Raw genomic sequence first — 23,907 nt, forward strand, 5'->3', positions numbered from 1 at the left:
ACTGAGGTGTGAATTATTCTTAAAGGTCTTGCCACATTCTTGACACCGGTAAGGTTTTTCCCCAATATGAATTCTCTGATGTTGAGTAAGCCTTGAGCTCCCATTAATGGCCTTCCCACATTCTTGATATTTATAGCATTTTGCTCTAGCATGAGTTCTGCTGTGTCGACTGAGGTGTGAATTATGCTTAAAAGTCTTGCCACATTCTTGACACTGGTAAGGTTTTTCTCCACTATGAATTCTGTGATGTTCAGTAAGTTTTGAGTGTGATTTAAAGACTTTGGCACTTTCATTACACTTGTAATTTTCCTCTCCAGTACAGATCTGCAAATGTCCATTTATTGATGAACAGTCCTTAAAGGTTTGACCACCTTCTTCACATTTGTATACTTTTCCTCTAGTACGCATTCGCTGATGTTGAGACAGTGTTGATTGGCAGTCAAAGGATTTACCACATTCCTTAAAGATGTAGGTTTCCATTCCCCTAGGAACTATGTCATTTCTTTTTAGACTTACTGACCGAGTAAACATGGTCCCTTGTTTATTTGGACTGAATGCATTTTTTCCCTCGTGAATTCTCTGATAATCACCAACACTGGAGGACTGGTTACAAGATTTCCCACATTCATTATCTTTATGAGGATTGTCTCCCAAAAGTACACTGTTATGTATACTCAGGTTAGAGTTTGAATGAAAGCCTTCCCCATATTTATCACATTCATGATGGTTCTCTGCAAACCTAGCCCTGAGACATCTGTGAACACTGGAGCCCTGGTTCAATGTTTTCTGAGATTCAGTGCATTGAGCAATTCTGACTCCAGTGGAAACCCTCTGGTAATTCTGCAGGGTGGACTCCTCGGTGAAGCCTGTCTCATATGGATCCCACTGAGCACTTTGTTCTTCATTTCTAAATCTCTGATGATCAGAAATACTTGACTGAAAGTTCAGGCCAATCCTATCTTCCAAATGGCTCAAATTATTATTTTCAGCTTGGGCTAGGTTACTTTCCAGATGTTCCGAACAGTCTGTCCACAAATCGCTATGATTGAATATTTGATTGGAGCTTGTGCTGACAGAAACACACTGCTCTGCAGAAACAGTTGACTTAAAAAGCGAGGTTTTCCACAGCACTTTATTTCCTTCACCATTTGGGGCAGTGAGATTCTCATTAAGGGCAATTGCCTTGGTTTGCGTGTATCGTCCAGGATTTCTCTGATGCCCTTCACTCTCCCCATCACTGTCCCAGTCTGTGCGTAAGTGTAAAATCTCAACAGCACTATGTTTGTATCTGTGCATTGACACTTTCTGGAAAGAACCTTCTGTGCTCCGCTTTAGCAGAAAACTCTGAGTGTCATGTGAAGATAGAGCTGAAAGATACCAAGTAAAAGTAAAACCATTACACTTACTACATTCAGAAGAATATACTGATGACTGCTAATATAAAAGCATCAAGTCAATCAGACAATGTCAGAAAAATGGCTGAGAAGGAGTCATCAGGACTTCATTTCTCCATGGACATATAACATGGCACAGAACATACTGAGCACAGAGTCTAATAGAGAATTCTGCAGTATGGTCATGGTGTAGCACAAATCACTTTCCTGTATCTCTAACAATCAGGAAAAGGGTCACATGAGATCAAAACTAGCAGAACAATGGATACTGAAATACAAAACTGAACTGAACCAAATAGAGTGCAGTGAAAAATAGGAAGGTATCAACAACAGGAAGAGCTGTTTGTCAGAAAAGATGCACACTGGTAGACCAAGAAGTAAATTAAGAATAACAGAGAAAAAACTGACTAAAATGACTGGTGAAGAAGTGAAAGCAGACACAGTTTAACTGACTGTAGGAATCAAAGTAATTATAAGAGGCAACAATGGATAATCATTGCCCACAAATTGATACTAAAAAACAAGTATAAATTTCAAAAAAAGGTATAACCAATTTCCACTCCCTCTTTCAGAAAAGTCAAAAAAATCTCAACCGATCTGCAACCCTGAAGCCGAATGAAAGAGGAATAAAAGAAAAAATCCAACAAACAAAGATTGTGTGCCAGATGAATTCACTGGATATTCAAACAGACACTGAAGGAGAAAGGACTGCAAATCTCTTCAAACATTTCCAAGGAGTGATGATCAGGGAAACTAGCAGAACACTCTCTCTGTGGCACCAGCATTACCAGCTCATGCAAGCCAGACGAAGACACTACAAAGTTTACAAACTACTGCCTATGAGGAATATTCACTCGAAGCCCACAATAAATAGCAATCTGAATCAACAGCACCTTTTCCCTTTTTACAAAAGATCACCAAGTGGGAAACGGTCCAGGAATTAAGGGCCCTCCAACATATAAAAAACCATAACTTGAAGACTTCACGATAACAGAATGAAGATAAAAAATGACATGATTGGGGTGCCTGGGTGGCTCAGTGGGCTAAGGCCTCTGCCTTTGGCTCAGTTCATGATCCCGGGGTCCTGGGATCAAGCCCTGCATCCGGCTTTCTACTCAGCAGGAAGCCTGCTTCCTCCTCTCTCTGCCTACTTGTGATCTCTGTCTGTCATTTAAATAAATAAACTCTTAAAAAAAAAAAAGACATGATCATATTAAGTGAGACAGAATACAAATATGGGCACACTGGACATGTCATGTTATAAACAAAGTAGAGAAAGAAGGAAACCCGTTCAACCTAATAAATTCCACAGATGTATGAAAAGCTGCAAATTAACCTATTCAGTAGGGACAGTCTGCAAGCTTCTCCTTTATGATCAGCAGGTAATGAAGTGACCCCACCACTGCCCTTGAGTATAGTACTGGACACTCTGGCCAGAACAATTATGCAACCAAAAATAGAGTAAAGGAATATAAACTGAAGAAGAAACAGTAAAACTCTCTCTGTTCACACATGACATGATTATAGACCCTAAAAATAGGGCTGATTAAGTGTCTGCCTTGGGCTCAGGTCATGATCAGGGTCCTGGGATGGAGCCCCACATAGGGCTCTCAGCTCGGTGGGGAGCCTGCTTCCTCCTCTCTCTCTACCTGTCTCTCTGCCTACTTGTGATGTCTGTCAAATAAATAAATAAAATCATAAAAAAATCCCTAAAAATCATCATTTTAATTTTCTTTACTGTTTTGGTCATTTTTTGTATTGTTTATTTCTGCCAGTTTTTCCATTTCCCAATTTCTTCATGTTATACAATACAAAGTTAAGAAAAATGTTAAAAAAAAAAACAACTTAATTTCCACCAGAAGAACTAAAAAAGGAAGAAACTAGGATGAAAGTAGAGAAACAAAATAAAGAAAAATCTGAAATAAATAAAATACAAGATGAACACTAATGGAACACAGAAAATAATGCCCATTTCAATCAATAAAATAAATAAAACTGGCAATGTGTTAACTCCATAAACCAATATAATAATTAATGGGGAAATTTATGAAAAAACAAACAAAACAACAAATAAAAAACAACTAGAGAATTCCTAAAAATGGACAAGTTATAAAGACTTATTTACTAAACAAGAACCAAAGAAAAGGTAAATCTCCTTAGATCAATAGAAAGTATGAAAGTTGAATTTGGAATCAATACTCTACCAGCACAGAAAAGCCCAAGACCTAGGAATTTTACTATCATTGATGGGGTCAATGAGTTTCCTAAATAAATCCTGTGATGCATGATTGTTCTCCCTCTGGCTTTTGTTCAGACTCTGAATTTTTATATTTTCCCTTCCATATGACAAAGTCATTCTTCTGCTTCCAGCATACCCTTACATCAAACCTGTTTCTATTCTCGCTTACTGCATTGTTCATCTATGTCTGATTTTTATAATTTTTTAAAAAATATTTCCTTTATTTATTTGACAGAGAGTTCACAAGTAAGCAGAGAAGCAGGCAGAGAGAGAGGGGGAAGCAGGCTCCCTGCTGAGCAATGAGCCTGATGTGGGGCTCGATCCCAGGACCCTGAGATCAAGATCTCAGCAGAAATCAGGAGTCAGTGGCTTCCCCAAGTGAGCCACCAAGCACCCAATTATTTTTTTAACTCTTACCTCTGTGGTAAAGTTCTCACTATCCTTTTCTCAACCTTTTGAATATCCTTCTGATTGTTGACTTAAATTCTACGGTTACTACTATCTGTTTCCCTTGTATCTTCTGCCCTGGTCTAATTTTTTTCTTTGGGATAAATTCTTTCATCTTAGCATTTGTCTAACTCTCTACCTTCCTCAGTCCATTAGAAAAGTCAGTGATGTGTCCTGCTGTATCCTTTAGAACAGTGGTCTTCAGGGGCTCTCCTTGCCTGCTACAGGCAGTGTTTGGTCCCTGGCCTGAATGTGGCCAGTTTGGACTAGGTGAGCTCTGCTCTGCTTGTGAAAGGAGACCTGACATCAACTCCACCGGGACTGCGAACCTGCAGAATCTCTGCTCAGGAGATGTGATGTGGGCAGGGGCTGACCTTGCTGAGCCTGAGGAAAGCCTCACTGAGAAGGACAGTCCCCTCAGATCACATAGGGTAGGGACTGGTGTAAGCAAGGCAGCCAGCCAGTTTCCTCACTGAGTGGGGCTCTGCTTTATCTACAGGACAGGAGAGGGATCCCATATTTTGGAAGCCACATGTCACTGAATGTTTCCTCTCAGGAATGTGCTCCTAGACTACTGAATACTCTCCCCACTGTGCACCCCAGGTGTTCCTCAGATGAATGTTTCCAAACTCCGTGCCCCCAGGTTGTTTACCAACCTTTTGTCTGGGAGCACCTGAGTGCCCTCCTGGTTCTATCCCATCCAAACCTGCTGACCATTAAACCTCCAGGCTTTAAGATGTGTTGGTTCTAGGAACTCATGAAATTCAGCCCTTTTCCCTTTCCAAGCCAATGGCTTTGGGAAACCTCCTTAGGCATCCCCTGAGTGCTCCTCTCTCATGACACCTACTGCACAGCCAGGGCTTCCTGCCCTCCAAAATCCTATACTCCTCTCCTCCCTAAAACATGTCTCCACATTATATGCCATCATCCATGTGGCCTACTCTCTCCTTTCGCTTGGCAATCTGTCCTGTCACTCCTCAGCCCAATGTCTGGTCATTTAGGATAACCTGACAGTTGCCTAGTGGCACTCATGTCAGGACACATGAGTCTAGAATCCTCCTGCTCCACGGCCATTGCTTCTCCTGGGAATCCTTATTATTTTTTTTAAGATTTTATTTATTTATTCGAGAGAGAGACAGTGAGAGAGAGCATGAAAGGGGAGAAGGTCAGAGGGAGCTGACTCCCCGCTGAGCAGAGAGCCTGATGCGTGACTCGATCCCAGGACCCTGGGATCATGACCTGAGCTGAAGGCAGTCGCTTAACCAACTGAGCCACCCGGGTGCCCAATGCTTATGATTTTAATCCTGTTGAAACTCATAGGGATTTTATAAAACTGGTACACAAACCAACAGGTAAAAATTAGTTTTGTTTCTACACAACAAGGAACAATTCCCAAAACAGACACATCATATATTTTGAGCAAACCCCTTCCCCCCCCCAAATTCTTCCAATTTAATATAATGGTAGTGGTCAAACCAGAAAGAAGAAAAGTGTAATATACTGTGAAAGAATCAAAGAATGAATAACTAGGAAATGCATCCATGTTCCTTCACTGGAATATTTGAAAAACAATAAATCTTGAAGCGATCTATAGAAAATACAATCTCTACCAAAACTTAAAAAGGCTAGTTTATCTGATGAAAGTTTTGCCATTCTGCCTTTCTCTTTTTATTTTTTTTTAAGATTTTTAAAACTTTATTTGATAGAGAGAGAGAGATCACAAGTAGGCAGAAAGACAGGCAGAGAGAGAGAGAGGAATCAGGCTCCCCACCAAGCAACGTGCCTGATGTGGAGCTCAATCCCAGGACCCTGGGACCATGCCCTGAGCTGAAGGCAGAGTCTTAATTCACTCAGCCAACCAGGTGCCCAACTACTCTGGTTTTGTTTGGACATCCATCTGCATGTATAAAATACAGTCAAAAGAAAAAAAAAAAGAATCACACTGAAAATACTGATCCCTCTCTGGAGATCGACCTGCCCCTGAATACTTCCAGATCTACTAACAAATACAGTTAACCAATGAATAACGTGCTTTTCATCAATAATGGTCCACTTACCCAGACAAGTTTATCTTGATGACTCCAGTGCACTACAGTAAATGTCTTTTCCCTATGATTGCCTTATGTTCAATTTCCTCAAATTACTTCCTTATAAAACTATGGTATATACAGCAGACCACATACAAAGAATGGGAGGACTGATAACATGTTGTAGTTAATCCATCAAAGACCACAAATGAAAATGGACTTTTAGAACGGCATGGCAAATGTACTTCGCCTTATGCAAGAGCTCCCAGAACAGCAGCAGTGGGATTCCCAGGAGTCGAAACAAGAATGGGGCCGGCATAATGCAATCAAGTACTGAAAGATCGAAAATTACCACCAGTAATACTTTATTGGGCAGAACTCTTTTCCACAGATGTAGAAATAAAGACATTCCCAAGACAAGACCCCTCTATGTTTACCAGTAGATCTATCCAAGGAGACAAACAGACAAAAAGAACCATTAAAGGAATATTCTCTTGAAGAAATAAAAGGAATTCTACCCAGGAACTGCAATCACACAAGGACACAAAGCTCTCTGCTGAATAAATATGTAGACAATTACACCAACCTGCAGTGTTGTAATGAGACACCAGTCACGTTTATTTCTGCTACAGAGCATTGTTTTTTAAAAAAAAAGTATAAAAATCATTAAAGTAGGTCATAAAGTACACAACATAAAAGAATGTGTGACTGTTAACAAAGTGGGTGCAGGGGTAGAGACAGGAGAAAGAATCTTCTTTGTACCCAACACAGAGGTTGAAATGGTTTGTTTTACAACAATGTTGTTTTAAGGAATCTCTAAAGTAACCACAAGGAAAATACTCCCAGAAGACACAAAAGGCAATGAGAAAGGTACCAAAGCATATCATGGGTATTCATCTTACAATTACAGATAAAATCTATCTTTCATATTTCATACCAAAGCATGATACAGAAGTATGAAATGTTTGAAAATTACTTTGAATTCTAAACAGTCTTTCTTTCATGCAGAGAGAATAAAAATTCACCCACAAATACATGGTGAAATGAATTCTATGTTGACAACCACTCACCTAGAAACAGTACAACATTCACTGATCACTCACCAAGGAGACAAAAAGTAGGGGTCACACAGTATGTATGTGTGACATACAAACTCAAGACAAAGACACACAAAATTTACCAGCAAAAAGCATGAAGGTCATTCTTTTTTGAGGCATACTTCGATGTTCTTGAAATATACTGAGCTGAAAAATTCTCTTTCTATAACAACATACACAGATAAAACCAAATCTACACCTACCTAACTTTCTTGAATGAGCCAGAGAGAAGCAGCACATTATTAGGAAATAACCATACCAGAGTAAGACAAAACTTGACCCATGAAATTTTAAATAAAACATTGATGTATGACAGAAAAGGAAAACTTCAATATAACCATAATTTAAAACTGTGTCCATGTACCCATGAAAAACAGCATTTGATTGGCATGTCTTCATGGACTAGAGCATCGTAAAGAATTCTCATTAAAATCAATCACAGGGGCGCCTGGGTGGCTCAGTGTGTTAAGCTGCTGCCTTTGGCTCGGGTCATGATCTCAGGGTCCTGGGATCGAGTCCCATATCGGGCTCTCTGCTCAGCAGGGAGCCTGCTTCCCTCTCTCTCTCTGCCTGCCTCTCTAACCTACTTGTGATCTCTTTCTGTCAAATAAAAATAAATAAATAAAATAAAATAAAATAAAATCAATCACAAAAAGCTATAAATGAAAATTTTATGAGCAATTAAAAGACTTGAAAGAAATACTGTATTATTAATACACTCCTCCTCCTGCACAGATTGTAACCCTGTAATTCATTCTGTAAGACAGAGAAAACAAACAACATCTTCTTTTCTCAGTAAATAAATACCGTGAAAGTTGATAAATATGCTGAGAGACACTGTATATGAAATTAATATTTGGGGTTGAATTCTGATACATTCTGAGGAATGTGGAAGAAAAAGTTTATTATTAATTTCCCAGAAATAACATCACATTACTGAAAAGATGATTTTCTAAACATTGGGATTTGGGGTACCTGTGGGGATCAATTAGTTAAGCAGTTTCCTTCACTTCAGGTCATGAGCTCAGGGTCCTGGGATCCAGCCCCACACTGGACTCCCTGCTCAGCAGGGAGTCTGCTTCTCCCTCTTCTTTTGCCCTTTCCCTACTCACTTTTTCTCTCTCTCTGTTTCTCAAATAAAATTTTTAAACAAAATATATGGGAATTTTACTAACAGTCTAACTCACTTCTTAAAAAGCACATGCACATGTCATATCAGGACATTTGATGTATAAAATATTGAGCTAAATCACATATAGAATTAATCAGAAAGTGATAACACATATGACAAAGTCACAAGAAGTTCACAGAAGACAGAATCATGATGCAATTATTAAAAAATAAGGTAATAAATGAGACTTTATAAAAGGCTACAAGTTCAAGTTCTAAATGTGCTAGTTCCCCAATAGCATTTGTTAAGTAGGAATTCTAGGAAACCAAGAGAGACATTATTACACTATCTCACCACTGAGGAACCAAACTCAAAGAGTGGAAATAACTATATGAAAAAAAAAAAAAAAAGAAAAAGAAAGAAAGAAAGGATAAAAAAAAAAAAAGAACATTTGAAGGGAAATAAAGCAGTACATTTTCTCATCTTAGGGCGGTGCTTTGTTAACTGATGAAGTTACTCAATCTCAGTTTTGTAGGCCTAAGATTAAAGCCTCTGTAACATTAGAAAGTATAAGCCAGAGAACATTAGAAATCTGTCTCAAGTGTTCTGGGAATTTCTGCACCAAACCCCCTGACTGCTTATCTCATGATGAAAACCAGAATTTACAAAGACTTTAGCGTAGAGGTCGTCAGAAATACGATGACTTCCCCACGGTCCTCATAGCAATGGAGGGAGATTTAGGAGGCCTCCGCCTCCAATTATAAATGATTATATGCTGGATCATCACTGGAGCTGAAGGAGATTCCCTAGAGAATGAAAGAACTTGATAATGTTGGAGAGCAGATGTCCCTCTGGGAGACAGAGAGAGAGAGAGAGAGAGAGAGAGATAAAACCGGACATGTCTCCAACTGATTTTCATTCAAGGAGAGCTACCCGAACCACAGCTTAAGTTCTACCTTCCTCCTTAAGACTTGGACCTCCCCTCTGTCATTTGCCTCATTCATTCCCAACTACCTGGATGGAAGCCTCCAGACTCCTTTCTCTTCACATCCCAGAGCTGCTTCTCTTGTTCCAAAAACATGATCAGGTCTGGCTTTGACAGGAGGAGACCTGTTTATGAGGAAAAAGGAAAATGACTATTGCTGCTGATTCTAACTTCCCATGAGTCTTGTGTTCAGTAGAGTAGAGATGATATTAGACAATTTTAGAAAATGGTTTCCCAAAAGCTGTTGCCCAACAGTCCATTTAGAACACACTGAAGGCATTTCCAATGTTCACATCCTGACCTCCACTTCCAAGTAGCAGACATAATAAGAAAAGTATATTTCAGTCTCAGATGTAAGCAGCACTATTCTATGTCACTCAAAGTTGAAAACTGCCACTCATCTTCACAAGCCATGATGTTGCCTTGAGGAAGGAGGAGCTGAGGCTGAAAAGGAAACATCATGAAGATTTGTCTCTCCATCCACAAAGCCCTACTTTTTTCCCTTTCTGCCTGGATCTGGAATCCAGTCATTCCAAGAGAAATCTCCCAAGAGGCAGTCTTCACAGGAAGTGACAAAACCCTGTGTGGGGCTTTAGAAACCTGGAAGGAGTCTTCCTTACCCAAGAAATGGAGATGTCCATAGTTCTCTAACATCACATCCTTGTACAGTTGCCTCTGGGTGTGGGTCAGGCGTCCCCACTCCTCCTTGGAGAATTCTATGGCCACATCCCTGAAGGTGAGCAGTCCCTGTAACAAATACCACAGTCACCAAGTAACCATCGACAAAGTGTGTCCCTAAGATGGTCCTTAAGATGAAGAGAAAGTGTCAGCAGCTAGAACCAGACATGACCTTTTCATCTCCGTGATATGAGTGTGGGAAGAAAGAAAACCTATGGGGCAGGGCACTGCCTGGTTGAGAACTTTCACTCCTTTCACTCTCAGAAGTCAACTCTATCCAAGACACAGAGGTGACAGCCCTCCTTGTCCAGTGCAAAATGTTGGGATGTGGGAGAGGAACCAATGGTCAAGCAATTCTAGACATGTTTCTGATGTGAAATATTGGGGTTCTGGAGTGAATGATGAAGGAATTGTTGATATACCCGTGGTACAAACACTGTGGTCCTAATGCAAGGGACAAGGAAGGTTGTGAGCAGTGACTGGTTCTATGCGTTCAGATGGGGAGGGGGTGAGGGATAGCAGGAGGCTTTAAGGAATTTGGAAGCAAGTTTCCAGGACCCTCAGGGCCTCCCAGCTGGTGTTTTGATGAGGCCAGTCACTGTATAGTAACCCTTTAGTCAGGAGACCCTCCAGATATCTACCAGAGAGCCACAAGCTTGAAGGATCATGGCCAAGCTACATTTAGGGAATAGAGTTCAAGGGAGTTTCCAAAGGAATTTTCATCTGTTAAAGTGGAATTACAAGATCCTGGAGGTATACTGTCAAGCTAAGGCTGTTTTTTGCATCCAACAAAACATTAACCTTGAGACATTTGTGAGTTCCCTGAGGAATGTCCCACTCTGTTTTTCTCAGGTATTTATCAAGAGATTGGAAGCTGAAGGAAATTGAATTTTATCCACATCTCTTTTGACTTTGTTTTCCTCCTAAGAAACTATAAGCAAGAGGGAACCAGATAGTTTAGTTGCTCAGGGTTTGCCTTCAGCTCAGGTCATGATCCCAGACTCCTGGGATGGAACCCTCAGTTGGGCTCCCCACTCAATGGGTAATCTGCTTCTCCTTCTTTCCCTGTGCTCATTCATGCGCTCTCTCCATCTCACAACTGAGAAAATGCATAAAAGAAAGAATGAAAGAAAGAACGAACCTACAAGCAAGCGAAACACAGAAGAAAGAAGTTTACACCTGAAATGCCACAGTTCCTGCATATTCCTCAGTATCCCATGTTCCTTACAAATGACAGGAAGGAAAATAGGAACATTTCAGGGGAGGATCCGGCAGACAGCACCAAGCCAATAAAAGAAGTTCCCATCAGCTGAATGGAAACAAACGTTATCAGCGCCTAATGCACATCAAAGGACACATCATCACTGGAGTTTCCACTGGGCTGAAAACAGGATTTCAGAATATAAATCTGATTTTGGAAATACAGTAGATATACATAAACAACTGAATTACTGTAAGATTTGTAGAGGCTACTTTTAGGCAAGGAGGCTTGAGCAAAGGAATGGAGGAAGGGTCCCAGTGTCCCCTTGGCTGAGTCCAGACAGGCTCAGCAGGGGACCCACCTCAAAATTTCCCAAGAGCATAAGGAACCAATGGGCTTCTGACAACCAGGAACAGTGTGCAGAAAGGAGCAAGTTCCTGGTTCCCCAGAACTCCTCACCTTCCTTCCCCCTTTAAGAAACAACCCCACCCCAGCCCCCACCCCTTGCAGACAGGCTCTCCTATGCCCTACTGCCAGCTCATCTCTTCGGGTCTTCAGGAAACTTCCAACGCCTTTGTCCTGCCTCAGGGAATTCTGGCAGCGGTGCGGGACAGGCTTCCAGCTGATCAAAGACCCATGTCTGGGGCCCCAAATGACTGACAGAGACACTACACTGAGATGGCAGAGCATCCCTGTGCTAGTAATGATGAGGGAGCAGGAGGCTGGCTAAAGACAAAGCAAAAGCTGGCGTCTTGCACCCCCCTCTCCACCTGCTCCCCTCCGTAATATGTGTAGCATTCCTCAGGCACCCTTGACTGCCATGAATGATAAATAAATAGTTAACTTGCAGAGATCACAATCCTGCAAGACAGGAATCTCCCTTGCTCTACAAATGTCCTAGAGATCTACAAAGAAGTTACTTTATCAACAGCACAAATTTCCAGAGGCAAATAACTCTCAATTCCTCAAGCCCTAATGTCTCCCTCCCCATCATAAATGAAACTAGAGGAGGCTAAGGTAGAAGGGAAGGTAAATGCAAGCAGGATCATAACACCCCACCAAGAATCTCCCAACTATCTTGATATTAATGATCAAGCCACAAGGGCAAGGCCTCCTCCTGGCACCTTGTAGGCCCTCTTTAACATATGAAAACTCCATTGAAACCTCCCTTCCCCTCACCTTCCCCCAACCACAGGGTATATAACCTGCCATCCCTCACAACCCAGGGCAGCATCTCTTCCTGCCCATGGGTCCTGTCCCCGTGCTTTAATAAACCACCATTTTGCACCAAAGATGTTTCAAGAATTCTTTCTTGGTCATCGGCTCCGGACTTCAGCCCACCAAACCTCACCTAGGTTCTAGAACTTCATCATACTTCATTAGTAATACTTAGCTTACTCCTTTCTTTTCTTTTAATTTTTAAGATTTATTTTTATTTTCATCTTCTTTAAAGATTCTGTTTATAGGGGCACCTGGGTGGCTCAGTCAGAGGGCATCAGTCTTCTACTCAGGCCAAGACACAAGGTCCTGGAATGGCCTCCTACATTGAGGTGGTGGGGGAGTGTCTTTACTCAGTGGGGAGCCTTCTACCTCTGCCCCTAACACACCCTATTTGTGCTCTCACTCTTTTGCTTACAAATAAAACTTTTTACAAAGATTGTATTTATTTCAACAAGAGACAAGTGAGAGAACACAAGTAGGCAGAACAGGAGAGGAAGAGGGAGAAGCAGGATCCCTGCCCACCTGGGAGCCTGATGTGGGGCTGGACCCCAGGACCCTGAGATCATGACCAGAGCTGGAAGCAGAGGCTTAACCCACTGAGCCACCCAAGTACCACAATAAATAAAATTTGAAAAAAAAATTATTGTATTTATTTCAAAAGGAGCAAGAGAGAGACCACAAACAGGCAGTAAAGCAGAGGGGGAGGAAGAAGCAGGATCCCTGCTGACCTGGGAACCCAATGAACCTGGATCTCAAGTCCCCAGGATAATGACCTGAGGTTGAGGCAAAAAGCAGACTCTTAACTGAACCATCCTCACTCCCCAAGACAGACTTATATTTTAGAGGAGGTCGGGAAGGGCAGGAGAGGAGTAAAAAGAATGTTAAGGGGACTCCCCTCTGGGCACAGATCCTGAAGCGGGGATACGAGACCAGGACCCTGAGATCCCGACCTGAGCGGCAATCGACAGTCAAACCTTAGTTGACTGAGGCCCCAGGCACCCTCTTCTAGTGCATTTTAAGTAGAATATCTCTCTCATGTGCTAAAGATGGACACACACACCCCCTTTCTTAGAATGAGACGTTTCCAAGTTTTTCTGGACTCATACCCACCGAGCTCTTATCTGCATTTCCTTCCTCCCCGGCTGCACACAACTGATCGAGAATTCAAATGAGCCCGAATGAGAAATTATTTCCCTCCCTGATATCCCAGGACCAGACCCCATCAGCCATAAGAATTTAGGACTCCACACCTTCCCCTCTGGATCTGCCACCAATGGAATATTGTCACTCCTCGCGAGACCTTAATTCAAAGTGACAATGGCTGATGTCCTATCGAAGCCAGGTTGGGGACAAAGGACAGAAGGCTCTAGGACATAGAGAAGCATTCTAAAGATCTAACCATGAGTACATTTCTGACCAGATCTTAAAAACAGGTAATCGTAGAAGTGAGAAGCACCCGCACTAGAGGCATCTGCATCTGCAGCTTCTAAACGCGAGGGTCTGCGGAGAACCAGAGCACATGGCTCCGCGGGGACACCAGACTCACCTGAGAACCGGCCATTTCTGTCTTCGCCTCCACCTCTAGATTTTGTCCTCATGAGGTATCTGGGGGAAAATCACAGCTGCATCAGGAGAAAATGCCCTGAAATCCAGCAACAGAGCTCCTTGTCCTCACACCGCTCGCCCGCGGGCAGGACTCAGAGATGCAGAAAAGGCCCAACTTCTCAGTCCTTCGTGTGAGGAGCAGCTCAGAAACTGAGCTCCCCTGAGGACACTCATCCCTGCATTTTCCTCTCCTGCTTTGTGGGGAGGGAGGGGTCCCCTTCCACTGCCACTCATACCTTCAGCATCAGCATTGGAGCCTGACCGTCCCAGACTCAGGGAGCAGAGACCTTGTCACCTCTCCAAGACCAGAGCTGAAAATCTACTCTCAGACAACCACCAAAAGCCCTCAGGCTCCCACCCAACCCAACCCCTCTCCCGGGCCTCAGGGAGAATCACCTGAGCCCCTAATTAACACCACTGTTGTTTTCACCCAAACCAACTGACAGAAAGTGAGGGTGAGGCCCACAGAGAAGATCCTTTCTGAAACTCCACAGGTGACCCTGCTGGGAGGGAACTGGGGATGTGACCAGGTCAAGCAGGGGAACCAAGGCTGGGGCTGGGAGCAGAGCCGAGCCCTGCCTTCTCCACCGTCAGAGTTTCTGGAGACTGACACCTTCTCCCTCTTTCTGCTACACAGAGAGAGACAGCTTACACACATATAAATGCAAATGTCTCTTTCAAAGTAAACACAGGATTTCAGAGTTTTTTCCTTTATCTTCCTTGATTCAAAATAACTGACCCGAAAATAATGTTCAGGCCAAGGAGACATATTTTTGGGTGACTAAATATTCCCCTCCAGTACCTGTTTCTGTTCATAAGGACCTGCCACACAGTCTTCCACACTGCATGTTCTTTTTACTTTCCCATCAGTGATATGAGAATTCTAACTCTCAGCATTCTCAGGAAAATTGGGTGTTGTTGCTTTTCTTTATTTTAGCCATTCCAGAAAAGACTGAGTGGTTTCTCACTGTAAACTATGCAGTCTTCTTACAACAGCTGTCTTGGTCACTGAAATGAAAACCACTTGGAAGGCATCAGGTTGAACAAACATAAAAGCAATTAATGCTTCAGTGAGACTCCATTTCCAAATAAGTAACCTTTCTCTTCCCGCTTCTCAGCCCTTTGATTAGGAACCTGGTTCTTAGAATATAAGTGAGGTTTGGTGTGTGAGGTGCAGAGCTGATGACCAAGAAAGGATTCTTTAGACATTTTTGGTGCAAAATGGTGGCTTATTGAAGCACAGGGACAGGACCTTGGGCAGAAAGAGCTGCTGCACTGGGCCTGTGAAAAGTGGTTCATTATATACTCGCCAGTTGGGAGGGGGTCAGGGATGGTGTAAGTCTCTAAGGAGTTTTGGAAACCAGGTTTCCAGAACCTTGAGGAGCCAGGTATTATTGGGGAAAATGTTATTCATTATTGGCAATAAAACCTTTGTTGTGAGACCCTTTAGATGTATGTCAGTGGGCCATATGCTTGGGAATGATGTCAACATGTATCTTGGAGCATTTGGAGATAAAGTTAAAAGGAATAGTTACAGTAGACTTCCAGGATCCTGGTTGGGGGAAGGGGTCTGTCAGGCTAGGATTGCCCTTTGTCCTTAGCAAAACCTCAGGGTGGAGGTTTTTGAATCCCTAGAGGAGAGTCACTCTGACTGTATGAAGGGCTTGTCAGTGGATAAGGAAATTGAGTAATTTTTCTTCTGCCTCTGCTTCCCACCTCAGTGAGACTCCATTTCCAAATACGTAACCTTTTCCTTCTCCACAAACCTCTTCTCCTCACTTCTCAGCCCTTTGATTTAGGAACCTGGTTCCACCCTGACAACATGATGAACATGGCTGGCAGCACAGACACAATTCCTTTGGAAATGGGACATAATCCCAGATTTCCCTACAAACCCCCAGCCCTTTTCCCAGGCGGGCTGCAGGTTTGAAGGCCCGACCTGCTAAGGCCTCCATGGCTGGCAAAGCAACGAATCTACGGCTGCCTTTGATCCCCAGCTGTCTGCATGTTCTCTTTCGGGTCTGCAGTGTGGAGGTCAGTTCACACAACAGAATGAATGTGAGGACAGGAAAATTTGTTTTTCCTGTGCTGTTCTCAATTCTTTGGCTGGTCTAAGACTTAAAATGATATTGATATAAGACATTTTCAGTAGAGAAAACAATGAAGTTCTTAATTATGGGAGCAAGAAAGACATGAGGCTCAAAGACAAGTGTTTGAAGCTTCTGTGTCACGGTGACTTAAGAAGGAGGAGGTAGGATTTCAAATTTCCAAAGAGGGGATTATATTCAGAGGAGAAAGGGAGGACAAAATATTTATCAAACAACATTTGTCCTCCAGGTAGACAACTCTTCTTTTTTTTTTTTTTTTTCAATTTTATTTTTTTCCCCAATGTTCCAACATTGTTTATGCACCACACCCAGTACTCCATGCAATACGTGCCTTCCTTAATACCCCTCACCAGGCTCACCCAACCCCCACCCCATCCCCTCCATAACCTTCAGTTTTTTTTCTCAAAGTCAACAGTCTCTCATGCTTCATCTCCCCTTCTGAGTTCCCCCAATTCACTTCTCTCCTTCTCCTAATGTCCTCCGTGTTATTCCTTATGCTACACAAGTAAGTGAAACCATATGATAATTGACTCTCTCTGCTTGACTTATTTCACTCAGCATTCTCTCCTCCAGTCCCATCCATGTTGATAGAAAAGCTGGGTATTCATCCTTTCTGATGAAGGCATAATATTCCATTGTATATATGGACCATATCTTCCTTATCCATTCATCTGTTGAAGGGCATCTTGGCTCTTGGCACTTTGGTGACTGTGGTCATTACTGCTATGGACATTGGGGTACAGATGGCCTTTCTTTTTACTACATCTGTATCTTTGGGGTAAATACCCAGTACAATTGCAGGGTCACAGGGTAGCTCTATTTTTAATTTCTCAAGAAATCTCCACACTGTTTTCCAATGTGGCTGCACCAACTTGCATTCCCACCAACAGTGTAAGAGGGTCCCCCTTTCTCCACATCCTTTCCAACACCTGGTGTTTCCTATCTTGTTAATTTTGGCCATACTAATTGGTGTAAGGTGGTATCTCAATGTGATTTTGATTTGACTCTCCCTGTTGGCTAATTATGTTGAACATTCTTTCATGTGTCTGTTATATAGGTAGGCAACTGTTTGTGATATAAACTGTTAATCTCTGGTATCCATGTAGGAAAGAACGTTAGGGCTTGATACCCATGGCAAGTAAGGAATTCTTGAGATGTCTACGGTGCAAAAGGTGATTTTATGAAATCATGGGGACAGGACCCAGGGGAAGAAAGACCACACTCTATCATGAGGTGTGTCCCATTATATACTTTGAAGTTGGAGGGGGTTTGGGATAGCTTAAGAATCTAAGGAATTTTGGAAGCAAGGTATCCAGGACCTTGATGGGGGCTATTGGTTCTTGGGAAAAGGTCATTTATTGCCAACCAAAAATCCTTAGTCAGGGAACCCTTCTGATGTCTATCAGCCAGCCATCTGCTTGGAGGATGATTACCACTAGGTAGCTAGGGGGTTGTAGAGAAAAGGTAAGTTTCCAAAGGAAATGTTTTATGTTAAAGTAGACTTACAGCATCCTGGTGGGGGTTGGGGAGTTCAGGTCAGGATTGTCTTTTCCCGTTAGCAACCTATTATGATGGCAGTTGAGTCCTTGGAGGAATATGACTCTACCTGTTTCAAGTATATGTCAATTACCTGTAGGTATAAGGATATTAGTATTTTTTCTTCTGCCTTTTTTTCCCACATCATGATCAGCTCTCTTCCTAATAAAGGTCCTCCACCTAATTGATTCTTGAATACACACACACACACACACACATAACTTGGCATCATAGCAGAAGGCAATAATGCCATTTGTATCACAGGACAAACCTTGAAGACAGACTTCTTTCTTTCTTTCTTTCTTTTTTTTTTTTTTTAAGATTTTATTTATCTATTTGACACACAGAGTTCACAAGTAGGCAGAGAGGCAGGCAGGGAGAGGAAGGGAAGCAGGCTCCCTGCTGGGTAGATAGCCAGATGCAGAGCTGGATCCCAGGTCTCTGGGTTCATGACCTGAGCCAAAGGCAGAGGCTTTACCCACTGAACCACCCAGGTGCCCCTCAAAATAACAGATTTAAGCAAAACATATTTGAGTATGGTTGACCCATCACTAAAATATTTGGTAGTAAAATCATGCCAAATACAACATTTGAAATTATATCTCGGCAAGAAAGTTTCAGCAAACACTATGATCAGCAGTCAACACTGAGAGCATTTTCATAAAAGTGAGTCTGGGACTAGGAGCCCAGTCTGGGCTCTTCCTGCTCACTACACAGAGGATGCCTGAGCGGGGACCCAGAGAAACAGGTAAAGGTGGAAACAAGACAAGGGAAGTAGGAGGCTAGAACTGTTATTATTCATGGATGACGTGATTACATACCTGAAACAGCAGAGATTGTATTTGAAGTGTCAGACCAACAAGAGAATTGAGAATGTCAGGGAGGGAGAACTTCCCCTGCCCTGTGGTCCATCTCACTGGCCTTAGAATCAAGTTGACATGAGATAGGCATACGTCCGTGGAACCCACACAGATATGCAAGTCCAAAGACAACAAGGCACCACGAAGCTTACTTGAGCTAAGGAGAGGGGCAGTGAAGAAGACTCCTTGGCAAGGTGAAAAGAGAAGCTCGGAAAAACAAGACTGTACCATGAGGCAGACAGGGGCCTCAGTTAACACTTGTCTTCCTGCTGCAGGCTCACCTTTCCGATGTGTATTAGGCAGTTACGTGGGAAGCAGAGGGCCCTTCCTGCATCTGCTGGGTTTTTATTACATTTACCTTAGAACAACTTTTATGTGCCACCTTTTGGAGCAGCCTGCTTTGTGTCCCTACAAGAACACAGAGCAAATCCTTAACATAGTGACATCAGTCTTCCTGCTTTACTAGCAGTAATTTAAAAATTATGCAAACAAAAATCGAACGGGTTTCATTTCCCATCAGCAAATACACTGTGACTCTTTCTTATTAGACATTTCTAGATTTGCGCAAAGGAGAACATAACATTAAACATATCAGGTGGTCTGGTTAAATTAGTTTTTGACTTAATATAAAAGATTATCAATAGCCTTACTATTATGAGTTGAACTGTGCTTTTTCTCAGAGAAGGTATTGTTAAGTCCTAACCCCCGCCCCCACCTTGGCCCCTGGCTTCCTCAGTGTGATGTTACTGGAAGTGGGGTCATCACTGATATAATGAGTTAAGATGAGGTTATCCTGGAGTAGAGCAGGCCTCTAATTCAGTATGACAGGTGTCCCTATATAAAGACATGCATCTTGTGAAGATGAAGGACTGAAGTGATGCACAACAAGCCAGAGAAAGTCAAACTCTGCTCACCAAGACCAGAAGCTAGAAGAGCCAAGGAAAGATTTTTTTCCCTAACAGGCTTCAGATGGAACAGGGCCTTTAAGACACCTTCCACACTCAGAACTAGGAATCAGTACATTTGTTTTTGTTTTATTTTGGCTGCTCTTTCTTTCTTTCCTTTCCTTTCCTTTTTTTTTTTTTTTTTTAACATCTCTGTTTTAGGCTACCCTATTTGTGGTACTTTTTTTTTTTTTTTAAAGATTTTATTTATTTGCAAGAGAGAGAGAGAATGCACACAGGCAGGCTCCCTACTGAGCAGGAGCATCTTGCGGAACTCTATCCTAGGACCCTGAGATCATGACCTGAGCTGAAGACAGACGCTTAAAAACTGAGCCACCCAGGAATCCCTATTTGTCATACATTGTTAAAGCAGCCTTAGGACTCCCATATGTTTAGCAAATGCACAATGTAATAGTGTAAAATTATATACCAGATACTAAGAGTCTTTTCAATATATAATTATTATAAAACCCTTGAGACCTCATCTGTGATACAATTTAAAGGAAAAACACTGGAAATTAAAAAATAATAATAATAATAAATTTGGAATCGAATTTAAATGAAACTTGAGGATACAAAGATAGGAAAAACAAAACAAAATAAAGCAAACCCAAAACCAGAAAACAAACAAACAAAACAAACCCAAAAAACAAAAAACTGAAAACCCTTGTATGGGGAATACTATTTCCAGTGGGGCACTCGGGCTGTACACATGCCACTAAAAGAGGACTTCGGGTGCCTCCATTTTGACCTCAAACTTTCTGGTTGGATTCTTTCCAGTTGGAGTCTCAGCTCACATGGAAGATCCGGAGAGCCAATCATCCTGAGGGAAACTGAAACCACCCCCTCAAGCAGTTAAGAATGGCCCTAAGCCAGCCAATCCCCACCAATGATTGACTCACAGATGCCCTCGCTTTGACTTCCACTGTCTACCTGCACTACTCATCCACCCACCTTTGCCCTACATTTTCCTTAGAAACCTGGGAGTATTTTCAATACTTTGGATAACAGTCTTTGAGAGGTTACTCTGCTGTCTTGTCTGCCACCTGAGAATAAATCCCTTTTTCCTTTCACCACCACTGGTTTCTCTGCCTTTGAGTTTTGTCAGCGGGATGGCAGAACCTGGTCTGTTTGGGACTCCAAGAGATGTGGATCCCAGCCCTCCGCTGTGATGTGGGAAACATAGGCAGAAGAGAAATTATTAAATTCCCTTACTGCTACAGCCCAATGACAAGTCCTTCAAACAGGCAGAGTGAGTTTCCTCTAGGAATTGAGCTGCCTTGATGCTAATACTTTGCTAAGGACAAAAGGCAATCATAACCCAACCCCCTGGATCCTGCACATCTACTTTAACATGTAAAAACTCCTTTAGAATTTTCCTGTAGCTCTAATGTACCCCCCATCTCCAGCCAATATATGTGTTGGCAATCATCCTCTAAGCATATGGACCCACTGATATACACTGGAAGGGTCTCATGACCTAGGTTTTATTAGATGGTAATAAATGACCTTCCCTTAACAGCTAGCCCCCTCAAGATTCTGGAAACCTTGTTTCCAAAATTCCTTAGAGACTTACACTGTCCCTAACCCCCTCCCAACTTGAAAGTATATAATAGGCCACCGCTCATGACCCCAGTGCAGCTCTTTCTGCCCAAAGGTCCTGTCCTGGTGCTGTAATAAAACCACCTTTTTGCACTAAGACGTCTCAAGAATTCTTTCTTGGCTGTCACTTCGGGCCCTAACATCTTTCTTACATCAAGCGGCTGTTGCACAGCTGTCCCCCAGTCACAGCACGACTAGCACATCCCCTGCATGGGATGATCCTGGGGATGGAACAAACACGACTTGTCACGGGACACGAGCCTGTCACCTTCTGCAGGGGTAGCAACAGTGAGCAGAGCCCAGGCTAAAGGGGCCCTTGGCGATGCTGTGGGGGTGGCGCCTCAAGACAGGGTAAGGTGCACAGAAGCCCAGGATCAGGGAGGACATCGGGCAGGTGGCGGCCGCTGGCGGGACGGCGCCCCCCGAGGGGCATCCGGCCACTGGTGGGGACTTTCACACGGCACTGGGTGCGTGAGGAAGGTGAGCCAAGGGTACCAAGCAGAGAAACGAAGAGGCAGGTGGTGCCCCCCCCCGCCCCCCAGAGCTGGAGAGGGGAGCAGGGATGGCCTCCCAGGGATTTTACCTGCAACGGACGCGAGACCCAGCCCTCGGATTGTGTCGGACCGATATCCGGGCTCATCACCAGAGAACACAGAGGCCTTTAGTATCCTACCCCCGCCGCCCCCCACCCCCACGTATGGGCCTTGGCCGACTGAGGGCCGCTGCGCTACAGCCTGAAGCGGAAACAAAGTGCCCCTCAGCAGGGAGACTGCCACTCCTCCGGATCCGCTTCCGGGTCTGCCGGAAATACGCCCCGGCGGTGCTGGGAGGGGGTAAAGGGCGGGTCCGCGGCGGTCGCGGGGGCGGGGGCGGGGTCTACGAGTGGGCGGGGAGTCGGCTTCCCTTGTGCCCCGCCCCGTCTGCCAGACTGAGCTTGGTCCGGTTTGGATTCGTTTGTGTTCTTCCGGCATCACGCGGAGCCCCTAGCAAAGCCTCCTGACTATTCTACAATAAACGTTTCCAACCGTTCAGGGTAAAAGCTTACTGTGCTGTGGACACTTAGGCCGGAAGCTGAGATGTTTTCCTCTTACTAGGCGGGAAAGCTTTGAGTCTGAAGCTGCCTCTGCTAGCAAGTGGAGACGTGAGGGGGCGCTGGGACCTCGGCGGGGATCTGTGCCGACTGTGGCTCCACTCCGGACCTGTACCTGCAGCCCAGACAGAGAGAATGGCTTATTTAGGTGATGGAAGACTGGAGATGTCTGTTCAGGTTACACAAGCTGGAAGGGTCAGGCCTACCGCGCCTGTGAAGAACGTGTGGCTTTGTACCCACTTCCACCAGAACACAGTTTCGGTTCTTCACCCCCCGCAGGACGGCTGAGCAACCAGAGGATTCAGGTCCAGCAGCTTTCAAGGAACAAGGATGGGTGGGTGGGTGGACAGGAATCTGATGGTTTAGGTCACCAATCTATTGCTTTAAACCATGAAATAGGGGCACCTGGGTGGCTCAGTGGGTTGAGTGTGGGACTTCTGATTTCAGCTCAGGTCGGGATCTCATGGGTCCTAAAATCGAGCCCCTCTTAGGGCTCGTTCCTCAGTGGGGAGTCTGCTTGATATTCTCTGCCTCTGCCCCTCCCTCAACGCACACAGGCTCTCTCTAAAATAAGTGAAGAAATCTTTTTTAAAGAATCAATTTAGGGATGCCTAGATGTTAAGCCACTGCCTTTGGCTCAGGTCCTCATCCCAGGCTCCTGGGATCAAGTCCCATATCGGGCTCCTTGCTGGTCTGGCAGCTTGCTCCTCTCTCTGCCTCTGCCTGCTTGTGCGCTCGCGCGCGCGCGCGCTCTCTCTCTCTCTCTCTCTCTGACAAATACATAAATAAATAAAATCTTTTTTAAAAATCAATTTAAAAAGCCTTGAAAATAGGTACTAGTTACTTTGTTCTTCTACCTTCAGTGTGTTGAGCTATATATTATATGCTGGAGGTGAGCCATAAATCCATGTATCTTGAAATAGTTGGATGGTATCTACTTTTTTTTTTCAGTTCACTGAAATTTTTCTTTCTTTTTTTTTTTTTTCCTACTGTAATCCCACATTTGATAGACATATTGTTACAGAATCCGAAGTCCAGGTTCCTGTGGCTCGAAGGCCAATACCCAAGAGACAAGACATGATTTTTTTAAATTTTTTTTTTTTTTTTTTTAAGTATACTCCACACCCAGCATGGGGGGCAACGGGGGCTTGAACTCAAGGCCCTGCTATCAGGACCTGAGCTATGATCAAGAGTTGGAGGCTTAACTTGCTGAGCTACCCAGGTGTTCCCCAAGAGATGAGTAATGATTAGAAAGGAGTTTGAGCTTGATTCAGGAGTCTGGCCATCTGGAGAGAAGGCAGACTCTGATGACACCAGCTACAGATATTATCTCAGTGCTTAGAATTTGTACAAGGGGTCTGGTTCCTTATGCCCCAGGGGTTGTGCAAGGGTGTCAGGGGTCTGGATCCTTAGTACCTAGAGATTACACAGGGGGTCTGGTTTCCGTTTGGTGAAGCGCAGAGGTGCTCTGTTGTTTCTAGGAAAGAATGTATGACCTATAGATATTCAAAGATAAGATAATCACAGAGGCTAAGACTGTTTGCTATAGTTTAAATACTTCTAGATTGACTGGAGAGGCAAGACAGCTTCACTATGTATGTGTTCAAGTGGAATAAAGACTATTTCTTAGGGCACTTGGCTGGCTCAGTGGGTAGAGCATGCAACTCTTGGTCTCAGGGTCATGATTTTGAGCCCCACATTGGGTGTAGAGCTTACTTAAAAAAACCAAAACACATCATTTACCAAAAGTGTAAGAAGAAAC

The 23,907-nt window shown here is 43.4% G+C and overlaps 1 protein-coding gene across 5 annotated transcripts in view; it reads right to left on the reverse strand.

The window, feature by feature from the left end:
• The window catches only part of LOC101692057 (putative protein ZNF720), a 38,067-nt gene extending 16,221 nt beyond the window's left edge, over positions 1-21,846 (reverse strand). The window contains exons 1-5 of one of the 5 annotated variants that reach the window (XM_013050040.2): positions 21,639-21,846; positions 13,947-14,005; positions 9,921-10,047; positions 9,330-9,425; positions 1,116-1,367 (exon numbers count right to left, since the gene is read on the reverse strand). In XM_013050040.2, coding sequence (XP_012905494.2) covers positions 1,352-1,367; positions 9,330-9,425; positions 9,921-10,047; positions 13,947-13,998 — 291 coding nt within the window. In that variant the 5' untranslated portion in view covers positions 13,999-14,005; positions 21,639-21,846 and the 3' untranslated portion in view covers positions 1,116-1,351. The other 4 variants (XM_013050042.2, XM_013050044.2, XM_013050043.2 and 1 more) reach the window with 4 other exon arrangements.
• Between the last annotated feature and the right edge of the window lie 2,061 nt (positions 21,847-23,907).

This window comes from Mustela putorius, unplaced genomic scaffold (assembly GCF_011764305.1).
Source record: "Mustela putorius furo isolate JIRA1106 unplaced genomic scaffold, ASM1176430v1.1 tig00000196_pilon_pilon_pilon, whole genome shotgun sequence".
Classification (NCBI taxonomy): domain Eukaryota; kingdom Metazoa; phylum Chordata; class Mammalia; order Carnivora; family Mustelidae; genus Mustela; species Mustela putorius.